Source organism: Triplophysa rosa, linkage group LG23 (genome assembly GCF_024868665.1).
Source record: "Triplophysa rosa linkage group LG23, Trosa_1v2, whole genome shotgun sequence".
In the NCBI taxonomy this organism is placed as follows: domain Eukaryota; kingdom Metazoa; phylum Chordata; class Actinopteri; order Cypriniformes; family Nemacheilidae; genus Triplophysa; species Triplophysa rosa.
Genome location: NC_079912.1, coordinates 154,192 through 170,224, shown reverse-complemented (window position 1 = coordinate 170,224; position 16,033 = coordinate 154,192). Strand labels below are relative to the sequence as shown.

Genomic DNA, 16,033 nt, shown 5'->3' with positions numbered 1-16,033 from the left:
TGTGTTAGTACGTTGGCATATTGTGTGTGTGGAGTGTTTTGTATGTGGGTATGTCTGTCTTCTGTGTTTTCACCTTTTTCTTGTTTTTGCAGGTACAACTTTAATTGTTTTGCTTATAGTCAATATGTCTCATGTACAGCTGCTTTGTAACAATGAAAATTGTGCTATATAAATAAAGTTGAGTTGAGAGTTGAGTTGACCCTATGATCCTCTTCAACAAACAATTAACACAATGAGCTCTTCTAGATCTATTTCACACTTTATTGAAAAACACTTGACACAACAATCAGAGAAATATTATGTCTAATGTCACTTACAGATCATTCATTCAGGGGAGGACGCTTGTAGAAATGAAGTCCCACATCATGTAAGGAAGGTTTTAATTCTCAGAAGCCCACGATGAACAGCTACTGTGTGAATAAAGATTCTGTCTATAGAAACGCTGAGGATGAACAGCTGTCTAGTTCTGTATTGTGTAATATGTTACACAACCATACGGTATTCGCACGATATTTAACGAATACATTACTGCGGGTTCTTTCAGGATCTGCGTGCACGTTGCGTGTGCGACAGTGGAAACAGGAACGTTAACGTCATAATCAAGGGAGCTGACGCGACGCATCGGTGTAGACGGCGTGCGGAGATGCGGGTAAGAGCATCTCTCTCTCTCTCTCTGTTCTCACATCAGTTCTGAGGGGTTTCATGTGCGCGTTGTTCACCGGGTTAAACAGTTTAGAGATGCAGTTATTCAAATCCTGCAGTATTTCCGCTGGATTCGGGCTGCGGTATCATAGCAACAACACCCCAAAATCACCGTAACAGCAGCGGCTACAGTCGAACCCGAAACTCTGGAGCAGAGCCCCGGCGCGCGCGACACTCCCCACAGAAGAGCGCGAGGCAAACGCGGGAATATTCCCGACTGGATTTACTGGAAATAACGAACTTATTCCGTCACATCGGTGCAAAATGTTTGATTGTGATGAGAGAAAGTTTGCGTTTAATCCCCTAAATGTGAATTTGTCAGTCATATTTCACGGTAAGCGAGCGTTTCTCTTCAGACGCTTCATGCGCTTTATCGATGGAGTCACTGATAATTGTAGAAATAATGATAAAATAACGAGTTTCTAGACTCAATCATATTTGTGTGTGTTTTTGGCATGGTTCGTTATATTAAGCGACTGTCACGAGCTGTTACGCACGCTATTTTCTGCGCAAAAATGCTGAATGATTCTCCAGTTTATCTCCAGTTTTCCTGTTCCAGAGCAATGGATGTTTTACATTACAGTAACGTTATTCGATTCATTCAGTTTTATACTAGACATACACGATGCTCTTTATCTGAGCAGTATATCTACATTTTGAATCTTAATGGTTGCATTGCACAACGTGAGTGTTTATATCAGCATTGCATTTCGACCTTTCCAGATCAGAAACGTCAGAGTTTGTGATATAACATCACTGATACTGTAGGATATCAACATTAGGACAGAAACAAAGTGGCTGTGTGTTTAATTCTCATCTCTGTCAGACATGAAGGACCTGTTTGAAGCCATTAATGCTGATTTTCATTGATTATTATTGATAATAGAAGAGCTGAATGTTGTGTTTTTTCAGGTCTTGGTCATATATGCTGTTTAAACAGTGGTGCTTATATTCAATGCTGATAGATTCTGCCTTCATTGTGTTGAGCGAGGACACAAACATCATTTCATTACTACATGATGAAACCTTTGACAACAGTTCAGTGGACGTGCAGATGTGTTCATCAGCTGTTCAGTGTTTGCTGTATATGAGAGTTGTGATATGATTGTGGTTTGTTCTGTAGGATATTGTTTAAAATCCTGGAAAGAATCTTCTGTATAATTCATGCAGAAATTCACTGGCTGCTGCGTGTAATATTGAGGCTGTCGAATGCTTCATGGTGCACAAGAGAGAATCAGAGCGTCAGTCCCTTCACAAGCACAATAACATCACAGAGGATCAGACTGTACGTCTGTACTGTAACACACATGAGATATGATCTCAGTTCACCCTACTGACGCCTATATTTCACTGATATTCAAACAGGGTTGTGAGGGATAGACATGCGAGTTCAAGAAATAGACTTCATTTTCTGATCATATTTCCTGTGGAGTTTGTTTGGAAAGGCACTTTTTAATGTTGTTGTTTTTTGTTGCCAGAACAGTCAAAACCAAGTGACACAACATTGAGCAGACGTCACGTGTCGGTCAGGAATAACACCGCTGGGTGTTTGCAGACACATTGTCATGTTGGTTCATGTTTTTTATGTTGCTTTAATAATTGAAAGTAATTATTCGTAATAAGAAGAGTGAGAAAGTGACACACACGCATTTCAGTGATGGATGGAAAACATCCACTTCTCCCAACAGCCCATCTTTAAGATCTGTAAAATATCTATCATTTATTTTCTGCCATGTTTGTTTGAGCAGTGTTTGTTACAGCCCCTCCACAGTGACACATCCTGATGTTTGTCATTTTTAGCTTCATTACGTTCTTTTTGAGTCTATAGTGTCACATGTGAATCTGTATTTACACGATGTGAGTCATTTGAGTTCATGTTCACCTTCATTCAGCTGCGAGCGTAATGATGGGTCACCTCCTCTCAGATGCACTTCTGTCTCTCTCTGAGTTTTCAATTTACTTGATAGCGTGATTTCCAAAGCGTTTTACAGAAAACAAGCAGTGACAAGAAATATAGCAACAAACAATAGACTGTGTATAAAATAAGGTAAGTAATATGTAATGTAAAAAGACATTTTAACATGGCTTCTCTCTCTCTGTCTCAGTTGTCAGCTGTTTGCGTTCATGTGGAAAGATCCACAGACACACACACACATGTTTGAACTCCAGCGTGTCGCTCGCTCCATCCTCATCATCATCATGTCACCGTCCTACCTTCTTGTTTATGAATTTCTAGTCATGTGGCAGGATCGGGACAGAGCCCTTAGGTTTTATGTGAGAAAGCCATGAGTTGTGTATGTTTTACATCTCATGTGTTTTCTCGTGTCTCGTCATTGGCCCCGCCCCTCTCGTTTCATGTATTGCTTCCCTCTAGTGTCTAATGTTCCTCACCTGCCCTGTGTGCATTCGTCAGGGGAACTCCAGGGGTTCGTCAGGATTCGTCAGGGGTAGGATATCGAGGACTATCTGGATAGGTTCCTGGATGCCGCAGAGGAGGATGTCTTCGGGGAGGAGGAGGTGGCGGTGCTTTTTAACGCCGGTCTCAGGGGACCCCCTGTCGCGGGCGAAGATGCGGTCGTTGAGACCGCTGGACTTCGATGTCGTGTGGCGGTACATCATGAACCGACCGGAGTCCAGGGTCTCAACACGACACAACCACCCATCTCCGCTGGCTGCCATACAGGAGGGTCAGACCCTGCAGATCGGGGTTATAGGCATCGCCACACCGCTCTCCTCACCCCCTGCAGCCTCGCCACCAGTCAGCCTTGGTGGCAAGCGGGGGAGACGTGAGTCCTGGGGGTCCACGTCCAAGGAGTCCCAGCCAGAGCCAGCCGTGCCTTTTGCCTCTTTTCTTCAGCCGACCTCCAGGCGGGTGGCTCGGCTGAAGAAAAAGAGGCAGCGGCGGGCAGCGCAAACTCCATCCCAGCCGGTGCAGCAGCCGGTGCCCAGTCCGGTGTCCAGTCCAGAGTCCAGTCCGGTGATCCAGCCGGCCTCCGGTCCGGTGACCCAGCCGGCGTCCGGTCCGGTGATGCAGCCGGCGTCCGGTCCGGTGATGCAGCCGGCGTCCAGTCCGGTGATCCAGCCGGCGTCCAGTCCAATGTCCAGTCCAGTGCAGCCGGTATCCAGTCCGGTGCAGCAGCCGGCCGTCCAGCCGGTGCAGCAGCCGGCCTTCCAGCCGGGTCCCAGCCTTGAGCATCGGCGGTCCCCCCAGGACTCCCCCCCAAAGTTCCCCCAGGACTCCGCGCCCTCGAGCGCAGCCAGGGATTGGAACTGTTCCCCCTTGAACTCTGTTGTTTCCCCACCCCCACTCCCATGTTTGTTATTTTTATTGTCACACCCCAACCCTTTTATTATTATTGCTTGTCTGCCCCTTGTCTTTGTTGCCATGTCTGTTTGGGTCTTGTCCTTGTTGCAGTCTGTCATGTCCTGTTAGTCCACCCCTTGGTGAACACCTGGACGTGTTCATTAAGGGGGGGGGGTCTCTGTCACGGTCCTACCTTCTTGTTTATGAATTTCTAATCATGTGGCAGGATCGGGACAGAGTCCTTAGGTTTTATGTGAGAAAGCCATGAGTTGTGTATGTTTTACATCTCATGTGTTTTCTCGTGTCTCGTCATTGGCCCCGCCCCTCTCATTTCATGTATTGCTTCCCAATCGTGTCTAATGTTCCTCACCTGCCCTGTGTAATTATCCCTCGTTTGTCTTGCCTATAAATGCCCTCATGTTTCTTTGTCTTGTGCTCGTGGATTGTACTGTGTATGTGCTATGTACCTCATCCAGTGTTCCTGTTCCCAGCCTTCCCCGTGTTCTGTGAGTTTTGTTGTCTACCCTGTTGTGTTGTGGTGTAAGACGTTTGGTCGTGTCCTTTAGTTTAGTTTTGCTGTTCTTGTTTTCGTTTTGCCCCCACGTGGGAAGTCTTTTGTTTTATACTTACATATTCTTAGTTTCGTTTTCCCCCATTGAGGGTGTTTGTTTTCTGTTTTTGTTTGAAATAAAGTCTTGTTTGTTAACCCCTTAATCCCCGCTGCCTGCAATCTTCCTGTATGCTCCGTTCGTGACACATCATCTGTGTGTCTGGACTGTCTGAACGTTTACAGCTTTATTGAATCAAACCTGGAATCCTCACCCTCAGTAATGTGTAATATGTGTGAATGTCTGGGGTTGGAAATGTCACAGTTGAGTCAACACCAGTAATGTTTGTGTACATCTGTTGTGTCTGTGAAAACAGACATTTGTTGGTATTAAAGCTGAAAAGTATATGACTGAATATTCATATTCACTTCATGTCAGTTCATGTCTTGTGTCATTTCTAGAAAACACTACATTAACTCAGGATTAATGATTATAATGACATGCTTCGTTTGAATATGTTTATCAGAACATTTAAACACCCTTTTAATAAGTGACCGTCACATTAAAAGCATTATTGATAGCTTTACTATTGAAACATTAGATTTAATGTAAATAATGAACTGTAATAATTGTTTTCTGATCTGTAGATACACACACGTGCTCAGATTGAAGGTTTGGGGTCAGAACATAAGAACACTTGAGCCGCTGTTGTTGGAGGTTCCGCTCAATAGAGTTCCGTGCATGAGGGAATGGGTTTGTTTGAATGATCTCCAGTAGTTTAGTAAGGACATTTGTCAAGGCTATAGAATGTCAGAGAGAATTTTCCTCTCGTTTTTCTTGATTGTGTCATGATGTAGTGGGACAGCAGATCCCTGAGCCATATTTCTGCCATCACTGAGAGCTCTATAGATCTCAGGGGTCTTCATCATTACATACGTCATGTTTACTGACTGTCAGCAGTTTGATGAAGAGTCACTGATGAGGGTTTTGATCTAAAATGAACATCCAGCACATTACATGGACGCTGCATGATGAAAAAAGATATATAACTTGCTAAATCATATGTGATGTACAACATGATAATGCTTTAAGTACATAAAATCAAATTGAACGATAATATATATTTAAAAACTGAAAATGATATAACTAACACATGTGTTACAAAACAGTTTGTTTTGTTTGTTTGATCTGTTCAGCTCTTACTCAACCAGTGATGTTTAGGGCGGGACTTCCTGTTACGAGGAGGAAGTGGGATGAGCTGTAAGAGTATTATAAGAGGAGTTTGTAAAGACACACGTCTTGTATTTTTGCAGAGCTGCACAGTTATGACAGCACTGATTATTTTTGTTGATATTGTAATTGAAGGTAAAGCCCTACAGTAACTCATTATGTGTGCTAGAGAGAGAGCGAGAGAGAGAGAGAGAGCTGGAGTGTTGTGTGCTCTTGATCTCGCTGTCTGCATTATGAATGAAGTTGGGTGATCTGTCATCAGTTGTTGTTTATTCTTGTGTTCATGTGTGTGTGATGTTCATGAGCTCACAGCATCAGTCTGTTGTCGTGTCTGAGCTTTAACTCGTCTCGCATTGATTTTCCTGTTTACCTTCCTGATTCTAAAGTCAATTCATCCAGATAAGTGACGTTCTGGAGCAGACGTCTAATGAAGAGTGACTGTGAGCTGGTGTGTGTGTACGCATTCTGTGAATCATCAGATATATTTCTCTAGATCATATTGCTCTCAAATAATATTAGCCTAAATTCCCGTATTGTTTTTTCAAATAATTTTAACCACCAAAATAAGCTTTATAGATTTATACATGAAGAAAACAGCTGATGTCTCACATCATATTGAATCATGGAATAGTGTTATATAGGGATGCACCGATATGTACATTTTGGCCAATAGCGATAACCGATAATTCTTAAACATTGGAAGCCGATAACACTATCTAAATATTCATATAAAATTCCCTAAGACTGAAACAAAAGGCAAAAAGTGGACAACTGCTTTTATTTGAAAACGTTGACTGCCGAAAACAAGGTAACCATTAGTTCTCTTTATTTCCAGTGAAAATCATGTACCAAGCCTACTGTACACTAGTTAACGATTCTTTAACCTTCAAACTTCTCTGGTATATTTAATAAACAAATTATAGATGTTCTTCCAGAAAAAGTGTTCTTAATAGCCACATGTCTAACAGGTCTCCAGACAGAAAGCGTTCAGAAGCAGTCTGATTCAAACAATATGCTTTTGTTCCTATAATTTACACATTCGTAAATACTGTATATACATACTGTACCTACATCAACAATGTGTTGCTAATAACAGTAAGTGAATGATCATGACAGAAAGACAGTACTGTACTGGATTTAACTGTGAGCAGCTGAAGAAGTTTAACCAGAGGAAATGATTTAAGATTTATCGGCTTTAATATATCAGCATAAATTTTATGATCAGCCGATACCGATAACATAAAAAATGACCATTTATCAACTGATACGATATGGCCGATAATTGATTGTGCATCCCTAGTGTTATATCTTATATGTTAATGGTTTAATTGATGTGATTGTGTCCTGTCAGATGATAAAGCTCATCTGATGTGTGTATATGTGTGGATTAACATTCTGTGTGTGTGTGTGTGTGTGTGTCGTGTGTTTGTTTCAGGATGATTAATTGAGCATCATCATGATCGCCACAGGGGGTCTGCTGCGGATATCTGCCAGGAGACAGGACTCCCTCCACGCTAAAAACCGAGCGGAAAATAAACGCAAGAGGAAAGCAAAGAAAAAGAGGAAGAACGAAGTGGTGGTGGTTAAAGGAAAGCTGAAGTTATGCTCTGTGTCTGGACTGGTGGCTGCCGTTGGCATACTGGTGCTGCTGGTTGGTGTTGGGATGGCTGTGTTGGGCTACTGGCCTAAAGAGAACCCGCTGTACCCAGAACTGCTGAACGCACAGAGGACCTACGACAGCGGAGAATCCGAATCATTTAATCTGACCATCACTAGCAGGTCCTGGCGGGAACTAGACAAAGACTTGAGAAGCTATAACAGCTCCAACAGCACGGCTGAGATGAATCCGCCTCAGTTAGGAGCGTTTGCTGTATTTATAAACACACACTTGCATTCCGATAAGCTGAAAGTGTTTGGACCTTTGATTATGGGCATCGGCATCTTCCTGTTTATTTGCGCTAACGCGGTTCTTCATGAGAACAGAGACAAAAAGACCAAAATCATTAACCTCAGAGACATCTACTCAACCGTGATTGACATTCATAGTTTGCGGAGCAAAGAGTCGGCCCCGCTCAACGGTTTTGTCAACTATTGTCAATCAAAAGAGAGCAAATCTAGCCCCTCGTCCGCCGGCGGTCCGCTGGCCAAAGGCTCCTGGCCGTCTCCGGGTTCAGCTAGACAGGACCCAAGTAGCATGATTCCTTCACGACGACCGTCTACCACCATCCCACGAGTTTCATCTTTAGAAAGACAGATCTTCACAGACACGGTGTACAGCATCTCCAGAGATCACAACCCACCGACTGAACTCAAGCAGTGGGAAACCAGAACCATCGTGTCGACGTCCGTCAACGCCTTCACTCTTCCCATGATGAAACTCAACAGTCGAGGGGCGGCGGACAGAAGGGGCTCAGATAAAACCGGTGAAGTTAAAAGAGAGGGTTTGGATGCCGAGGCCATTTGCAGACGTCTGGAGGATCTGGTGGCGTCCAGGAGCATCACGAAGGCCAAAGTGGAGACCCAGCCGGAGCTCCCGCAGGACTCTGTGGAGGTTTACAGGAGCAGTGGGAGTTTACAGGGACTTCCTCATGTCTCTCTGCAGGGATCACAGGTTCAGCTGTTGACGCCGTCCTCGCCGGGCCGCTGGGCTGCCGGGTCTCACCTGTCTCTCAGCGCTCTCTCAGACTACTCCAGGTCTATTGATCTGGGCATCTGTCCGTCCTCCCCTACAGATCGACAGGTGGTGCGATCCAGACGTCTCAGCTGTCCTCGACTGGAGGGGCTCGGCAGCGGGGGCTACACTAAACTCGAGGGGCTGGGGGGCGAGTCGTTCGAGTCCACTGAGAATGCTGCGTTCAGTCGAGGGAGTTCTGTTGAGATTTTAGAGATGGACCGGGAGGAGAGCAGGTCTCCGGACGCCGCTGTGCTCAGGCAGTATTCCAACAAACAAAAACTTCGAATGGTTTCTCAAGCCGACGCTACTTTAGAGGACGCGGACAGTGTGGACATTTAACTAGAAGGTTAAGACACTACCTGAATCTTCAGACGGAAGTGACGTTGAGAGTGTTCAACAGACCCAAAGACGATGTGAAGTGTTCAGACCGTTTCCTCAGAGATTACAAAGCAAAAGGCAGAACGCCTCTGATCGTAAGCATGATAGCACAGCTCTGCTCTACTAGATAAAACCAACTTCCAGTAGTCTAATATTCTTTAGTCTGAGCAGCATGTTTTATATCGCCGTTTACTTGCACTTTTCTAAGCACCAAATCACGAGGACATGCACAGCAATATCTCATTTGAAATGTGAGAAATGTTCACGTTTGCATTAGAAATGTTAATTTACCCGTGTATGCTGTCAGAGTACGTCTTGTTAAGGATTGTCATGTTTTAATCCAGACATCAGCGCAATGCTCTGTGTAGTTCCGTACTGTCTGAAATCTAATGTCAATGAGGGTATATCTGAAATGTGTTTAGGGGAAAATGAATTAAAAAAGGATTAATGGCATCGTTTTATGTCCGATCTCTTTGAGCTCAAGAGAAGCATTAATGCAGCGGTTCATTCACAGTCAGATGAGAGGTTTCATTGTCTGACGCTCGCTGGATTAACTGCAGTGATGATGTGATACAGGAGCTCTTTCTGAAGCCTTTCTGACATGAACGAAGCACAGAATGATCTGTGTGTCTCGTGTTGCAGTGTTAACATCTTTAAAACACTTCACTCGTCCATGAGCCTCAGATACTGCTGATGAAGAAACATGATGCAACAGAGAACTCTCTGCAGATCTCACGCACGCGCACGCACGCAGTTCATGAAATAATAATGTATACATTCTGTCATTTATTTCATTGAACCGGCTGTGATGATTCTTCCCATGAGAATTAAACTGAAGAAACGAGAAGAAACTGTGAATATGTCTTATTTCCACTATGCAGAAAAGTCTAAAATTTACATTTTTTAAAGATGGAGAAGTGCCAGATTATCTTGGGATAATGTACTGTATATAAGGAAATATTACAGATTATTTTTCTAATCATAGTGTTTTAAACTAAACATTGAAATTGTTCAGTTACTAGTTTTTTCCTTTTTTATCTCACTTTAAATGAATGATCCTGTTTGAAGGATTAAAATGACACAAACTGATGTGATAGTGCTGCTACATATAAGATTGGAAAGACATTGTTGATAAACAAGTGAATAATTGAGCAATAATAAACTTCAGCTGTTCATTATTTACACACCAACCCAGCTTGCTTTGTTAAAATGCTCATCTAAACAAACATCTCAAGACTGTAACTTCACGTAAATCCTGATGCATGAATGAATCAGTTTAGACTCTCCTTGTATTTACGGTCAATTCTGTAGATGTTTTCATGAGTCTTTATGCCATCAATAACACTGTAATGTACGTCTGGCTCATGTTTTATTCAGTGATGAATGTTGATGTTTTCTCTGGAGTCTCTGGCTGTTGTTGTGAAGTGTTCTTCTCTTCTGTGCTATAACGCTGTAAGAATCCTGACGGGGACAAATGACTCAGAAATCCAGCAAGAAAACAACTGGAGTGTTATACGTGTGCCGCAGAGCTCTGTGCTCGTGGGTTTGATGTGGTGTGTTAGGTGATTGCTCTCAGCTCAGATGTTTCGGTCGTTCTCGTGAAGCTGTATGATGTGAAATTTTACTCATGTCCACACCACAAACAGAGCTGGATGAGACGCTGACATGAATGCTAAGAATTCAAATCTCCAAAAATCAGCAAAACCAGAAGTGATGTTTGACCTTTTTAGCCATGCGAGTAAAGAAACACACCATTCAGAGAGCAAAAGCCAGAACAAATGCCAAATGTAACAGTTCAGTTGTGTGGAGAGAAAAGAACAATTTTCTGAGCAAAGCCGCAGGAAAATATGATGACGCCGCAAGATTTTCCACGGATGCTGTGTGATGATGGTTCTTCATTATTTGTCTGTAAATAATCTTTGTGTTCGAGGAAAACGGAAACTGACACGACATGTGTCTGATCCGTCAGTGAAAACACAAAAACACGGTCAAGATGTCATATGTGTCTCATCAGAGTCTCATTGTGTGAGTTTATCAGAAGTCAACAAATCTGTGCGAGATGCATGTTAACCTACAGCATCACAACACTTAACAAGACTGGTTTTTGTTTATCTGTTGTCATTTGTGTTGGTGTAAGTAAATTACGGTCACAGGTCTTCATCAGATCAGATGCAGCAGCTGCTCTCTTCTGACAGATGAGCTCAAGAAAGAGTTCAAACATTGATTCTTTTATAAAAGGCTCTGAATTTCATTATGTAATATTCACCGGCTGTTTGTGTAACTCTCCCAAAACAAAACACATCTGTAATATCCCAGCATGCCTCGCTCACAATACATTGGCAAAACACAACATTTATTCATCCATCATTTAAAAGATACCGCTGATTTTGAAGCTTTTAGTACATGATCGACATCATGTGTATCAGAGAATGACAGAGAATACGCTCAGATAACACATGAAATCTAGTGTGAGTGAGAATGATGAGGTTTTGTGGAGGATTTTTAACACTTTGTGCATGTTTGATGTAAACACACACACTCCAGCGCCATCTAGCGGCTCAAAAACATGAACAAAGGCTCTGAGGGACACATACTGAGTCTGCCTCTTTAAGAAGATTATCCTACCAATAAAAACAAAACAAACAACAACAAAACCTGCTATAAAATAATATTAAAAAACAAAACAAATAAACTAGAATACTACACCTTTAACCCAATAAGAGCAGGATTTACTTTAGTCTGTGTACTGTGTGCAGTATATGCAAGAAACTCTTGTTTGTTTGTTCTTCTGAATGTCACTAACATACAGCTTTGATTAGAGATTTGTTTTCAGATGTCACACTGTTTGTTGCCGTTCACACATTTGAAGTGTAGTCTGTGGATCACTGCTAATGTAAAGTTTATTTAAATGATCTACAATAAACATTAAACAAACACACTAAGAACGATAAAAAAAAATGTTAACAACAGTTGAATTATCTAGTGATGTATGTGTTTAGCCACTAGAGGGAGATATTGTTTCACAGCTTCGGTTTTCTGTAAATCTGTATTCACATGTGCTTTAAATATAAAAACAAATGATAAAATCCTTTATCAAAAGGATATTGCCCCAAATGAAAAAACACCACAGTATATAGTATTTTCTATTGTAAACAGTAGTAAATAGGTAGTAGTCGTTATACTGCAGTATTATGTGGGTTTAATTATAGTAAATTAATACACTGTATAGTTCTATGCTACTACTGTTCTATACTAAACTAAATGTGTGTGTGTGTGTGTGTGTGTGTGTGTGTGTGTGTGCGTGCGTGCGTGCGTGTGTGTAAGAAACTTGCATGCCTCCCCTCTGCTGATCACTCTGTCTCTCACTCATTTTTGAAGAACACTTTGTTACTTTTACAGTAAAAGCTAGATTACAGGTACTTCCTACCAGACTCAATCTCTCTATGTGGTTTCCTAAAGCTCAGGTTCCTCGTTGTTTGCATCATACTACAGATCAGACTGTTGAAACACTGCCACATATTCTAAAAGGCTGTCGTGCTTATAAGGGGATGTATACTATAGCACGCCATGACAGAATTGTGGATCTCATAACAAAGGACATATCAAGCTTTCTTTCACCTGAAGTAATAATGTATAAACATTCTTCCATGTTCCAATGTATTGATAGTGATCCAGAAATCTTTTCACATTTATCTGCGAACACACCAGATGTTATTGTGATCAAGAATGTGTGTAAAGAGGTATTGTTTTGGAGGTTGCTTGTACTTTTCACTCTAGTTTGGAGGAAGTTTTTATGACTAAGGTCATTAAACACCAACCTCTTTTGGACACCATCGCAGAGTTGGGTTATCGGAGTCGATTGCTTGTTTTTATATTTGGCAGCTTGGGACACGCACATAGGCTGGTTGTACGAGGACTTCAACAGCTTGGGATGTCAAAAAAGAGGGCCAAGAGGCTAGCAAAATACTGCGCTTTGTCTGCTATTATAGGCAGCCGCAGTATATGGCGGAGACGACGCCATTTATATCCCTAACAACTGAGTGGTATATTGTGTACACTTGTTCTATGCCACTGGTCCAGGAAGGTTTTCATATGTAGTTGACGGCATCTATAGTATTTATGTCCCTGTAAATCATTTCTTTTAAGTGGACTTAATAAAATATTTAAATGTGTCATGAATGATGAGGCAGAGAACCCAGGCGCAGGCAGACAAAGGGTTAACAGAAAAATGATTATGGAATACAAAAATCCACAATGGGGAAAACTCGAAAAAAATCTAAACAGAACTCAAACTAAAACTTCCCTCAAGGGGCAAACAGACAAGGTCAGCGAAAATCCAAATAATAAATCCAAAACACGACAGAGACACGGCAGACAGGAACAAGGTAATCCACATAGGCAGGGCAAAGGAATGAACCGACAAGAGGAGACTGAATACAAAGGGAATATAAACGAGGGAAAATGACAAAAGGCTAGTGACGGGCAGGTGACAAGGATAACAGTAATGGGGAAACTGGGTGGACAGGTGAGTGGGATGAAACACTAATGGGGAGCTGACGGAGAAATAAGGGCGCGAGGCTAAAAGACGCGACACCGGAAAGAGAACGCGGCATTACAAAACCAAACAATGCCATGAACTTTCTCCACAAAAAACACATGGGTCTGACATGATCCTGCCAAGTCAAGGAGAGGCACGATCATGACAAAAATGCGTGTGTGTGCGCCATGAGAGTGTATTTATATAGAACATAATTCTCTTAATTTTCAATCAATAATAAACAACTATAAATGCATTCAAATAATTTATTTTTCAAATGTATAAATTCCATAGAATTTTTCACATTTTAATGAACAGAACCAGAACCCCCTTCATCTGACTGACAGCTCTGCTGACCATTCACGTTCGGCTGTGAGACAGTGGGTGTGGTGATGTTTGGGTTTGAGTCACATCAGACAGATGCAGGTCTCTCTCTTCATGTGATGTGATCCGATGTGGATTATTCAGTCGGATGTGAACATTAGAACAGTTGAGCTGGTGAGAGCATCTGTCGCATGTGTGTGTTTGTTTGTGTATTGTGTGAATGTTGAGATGGTTTTGTTTTGTTTTGTTTTGTTATGTTGCGAGTCACGCTCGTGTGAGTTGATTCATGACTGAAGATGTCAGATTGATTCACTGCGTCTGGACTCTGATGTCGATTCAGACTCGGATCTTGATTCTCTGAAATGGACTTTGTTTTTCTGCTCACTGTTCTCAGTTCAGTGGTTATTTTTAACTGTAACTATATCTAGCAGATATTGAATGACTGATTCCACACAGACAGGAATGTCGAACGACATTTCTGTTTGGAAGCGGGCAAGAGTTCATCCTGTGACGTCAGTGTGTGTGTCAGTGTTTTTACTGTGAACGTACACACATGTTGTGTGTTTTCTTTCTGCCGCCCGGACCGGACTGAACTCTCGGATCATCTGGATGGATGTTAACGGTGAGTTTCTCTGTTTCATTCTTTACACACAGACTGGTTTTTGGCTGATGGAAGCTCGAGAGATAGAGAAACATCTGGTGTGTGTGTGTGTGTGTGTGTTCATGTTTTTACTCTCTGTCTGAGATTTAATCTGGTGGATTAAAGGCCACAAATGCTCATGTTTTACAACTCGCACTGCGATTAAAAACACAGAAATCACACTCCACGTGTCTGTCCCCAAACCTGACCATGCTTTATACAAATTAAACACGGTTGCTACACTTTTACTATAAGAAACCCATGGTTAATTTTTGTAAAGGATCAGTTCATCTGTGGATTATTTTTTCTGTGTTGTTTGTTGATGTATTTATATCAAACAATATAGACTTATATAAACCATCAGATCATGAGTTTCCAGAAGCATGAGCTCTATAAAACACCAATTAATCCAGATTAGTTTGGTTCAGTCCAGACTCCAGATCGCTATTAATCCACATAAGGGGAACATCCGGAGCTCCACCCCTCCCGGTGACTGTTGTCATTTTGAGATAAATGTGCTTTTGTTTTTATCAGCAGTAGTTTACACATATGCTCATATGTGGCCTGTTGTTGATTTCTATTGAAGTTTTCTTATTGAAGTCTCTCTGTACGTCAGTGAATGCGCTGATCGTTTCATCATCTGTATTTATCCTCTGATCAAAAGCACACGGCTTCTCTGAACACACGTCACAATCCGTGTTTCTCTCCACACGCGTGCTGATGTACTCACAGAGATTACACAGCCTCCATAATCTGAGATCACATTTGATCTCAATGTTTCCTGAAACCACAATTTCTGTCAGAACACTTGATAAAGTTTGTGTTTCTTGTGCTTCACACTATGAAAGCGATTCTCATTTATTCCCCGTCATGGGTTTATAAACCTGTGTCAATGGGTTCAGTGTTGTTTGATTATCAACATTCTTCAAAATATCTTCTTTTGAAAGAAACTCCTACAGGTTTGACACAGTGATGATGACTAAACGACGACAGAAGGTTTATTTTTGGATGAACTATCCCTTTTATGTACATGTTCAAAGAATATCGTGTAGTATTTTTCCTCATGTTGAAATATAAATCTGTGAGGTTTAGATGTTCAGAATATAGTGCTGGAGCAATCAGCTTTCTGATGTTTCTTCAGCTGATATGAGCTGCAGTTGTTTTATCAGTTTCAATTTTCAATGTAAGGGTGCTTTATTGGCATGACAAAATGTACATTCGTACTGCCAAAGCATTTGCAGCGGGCTGCGTACAAATTCAATTCAATTCAATTCAATTTTATTTATATAGCGCTTTTCACAATGTGCATTGTTCCAAAGCAGCTTTACAGGAGCAAATAAGAAAAACACAGAAAGGTAAAACACAGCACAGTGCATGGTGTTTATAGACCAAGCAAGATCATTATAATAAATAATATCTAATAAATAAATGCAGTCTCCCGGTGAGCAAGCCAACACTGCACTGCTCTGCTTATCAGTTTCAATTTTCAATGTAAGGGTGCTTGCATACTCGCACAAATAGTGCGAGTATGTAAACAAACGAAAAGAAAGATAAATATAGTAATCAAATCAAATCAAATCAAATAAAAAGTGTGATGTATGTAGTGCAACTTAAAGTGGTTTATAATCTCTCTCTCTTTGTGTCACTATAGATAATAAGTGTGTGAGTTTTATCTTCTTTTGATGAATCTGATCCT

General features: G+C 41.6%; 1 protein-coding gene across 2 annotated transcripts; it reads left to right on the top strand.

Moving 5' to 3' along the window:
• Positions 1–395: 395 nt before the first annotated feature.
• tmem200ca (transmembrane protein 200C, genome duplicate a) lies at positions 396–10,069 on the top strand. Of its 2 annotated transcripts, none has more exons than XM_057322661.1 (2): positions 396–649; positions 7,220–10,069. In XM_057322661.1, exon 2 carries the CDS (start codon positions 7,241–7,243, stop codon positions 8,795–8,797), a length of 1,557 nt encoding a protein of 518 aa, XP_057178644.1. In that variant the 5' UTR covers positions 396–649; positions 7,220–7,240; the 3' UTR covers positions 8,798–10,069. The 2 variants fall into 2 exon arrangements, with proteins under 2 accessions (XP_057178644.1, XP_057178643.1); XM_057322660.1 differs by lacking the exon at positions 396–649 and adding an exon at positions 665–1,036 and having other exon boundaries at positions 7,220–10,068.
• The last annotated feature ends 5,964 nt before the right edge of the window (positions 10,070–16,033 follow it).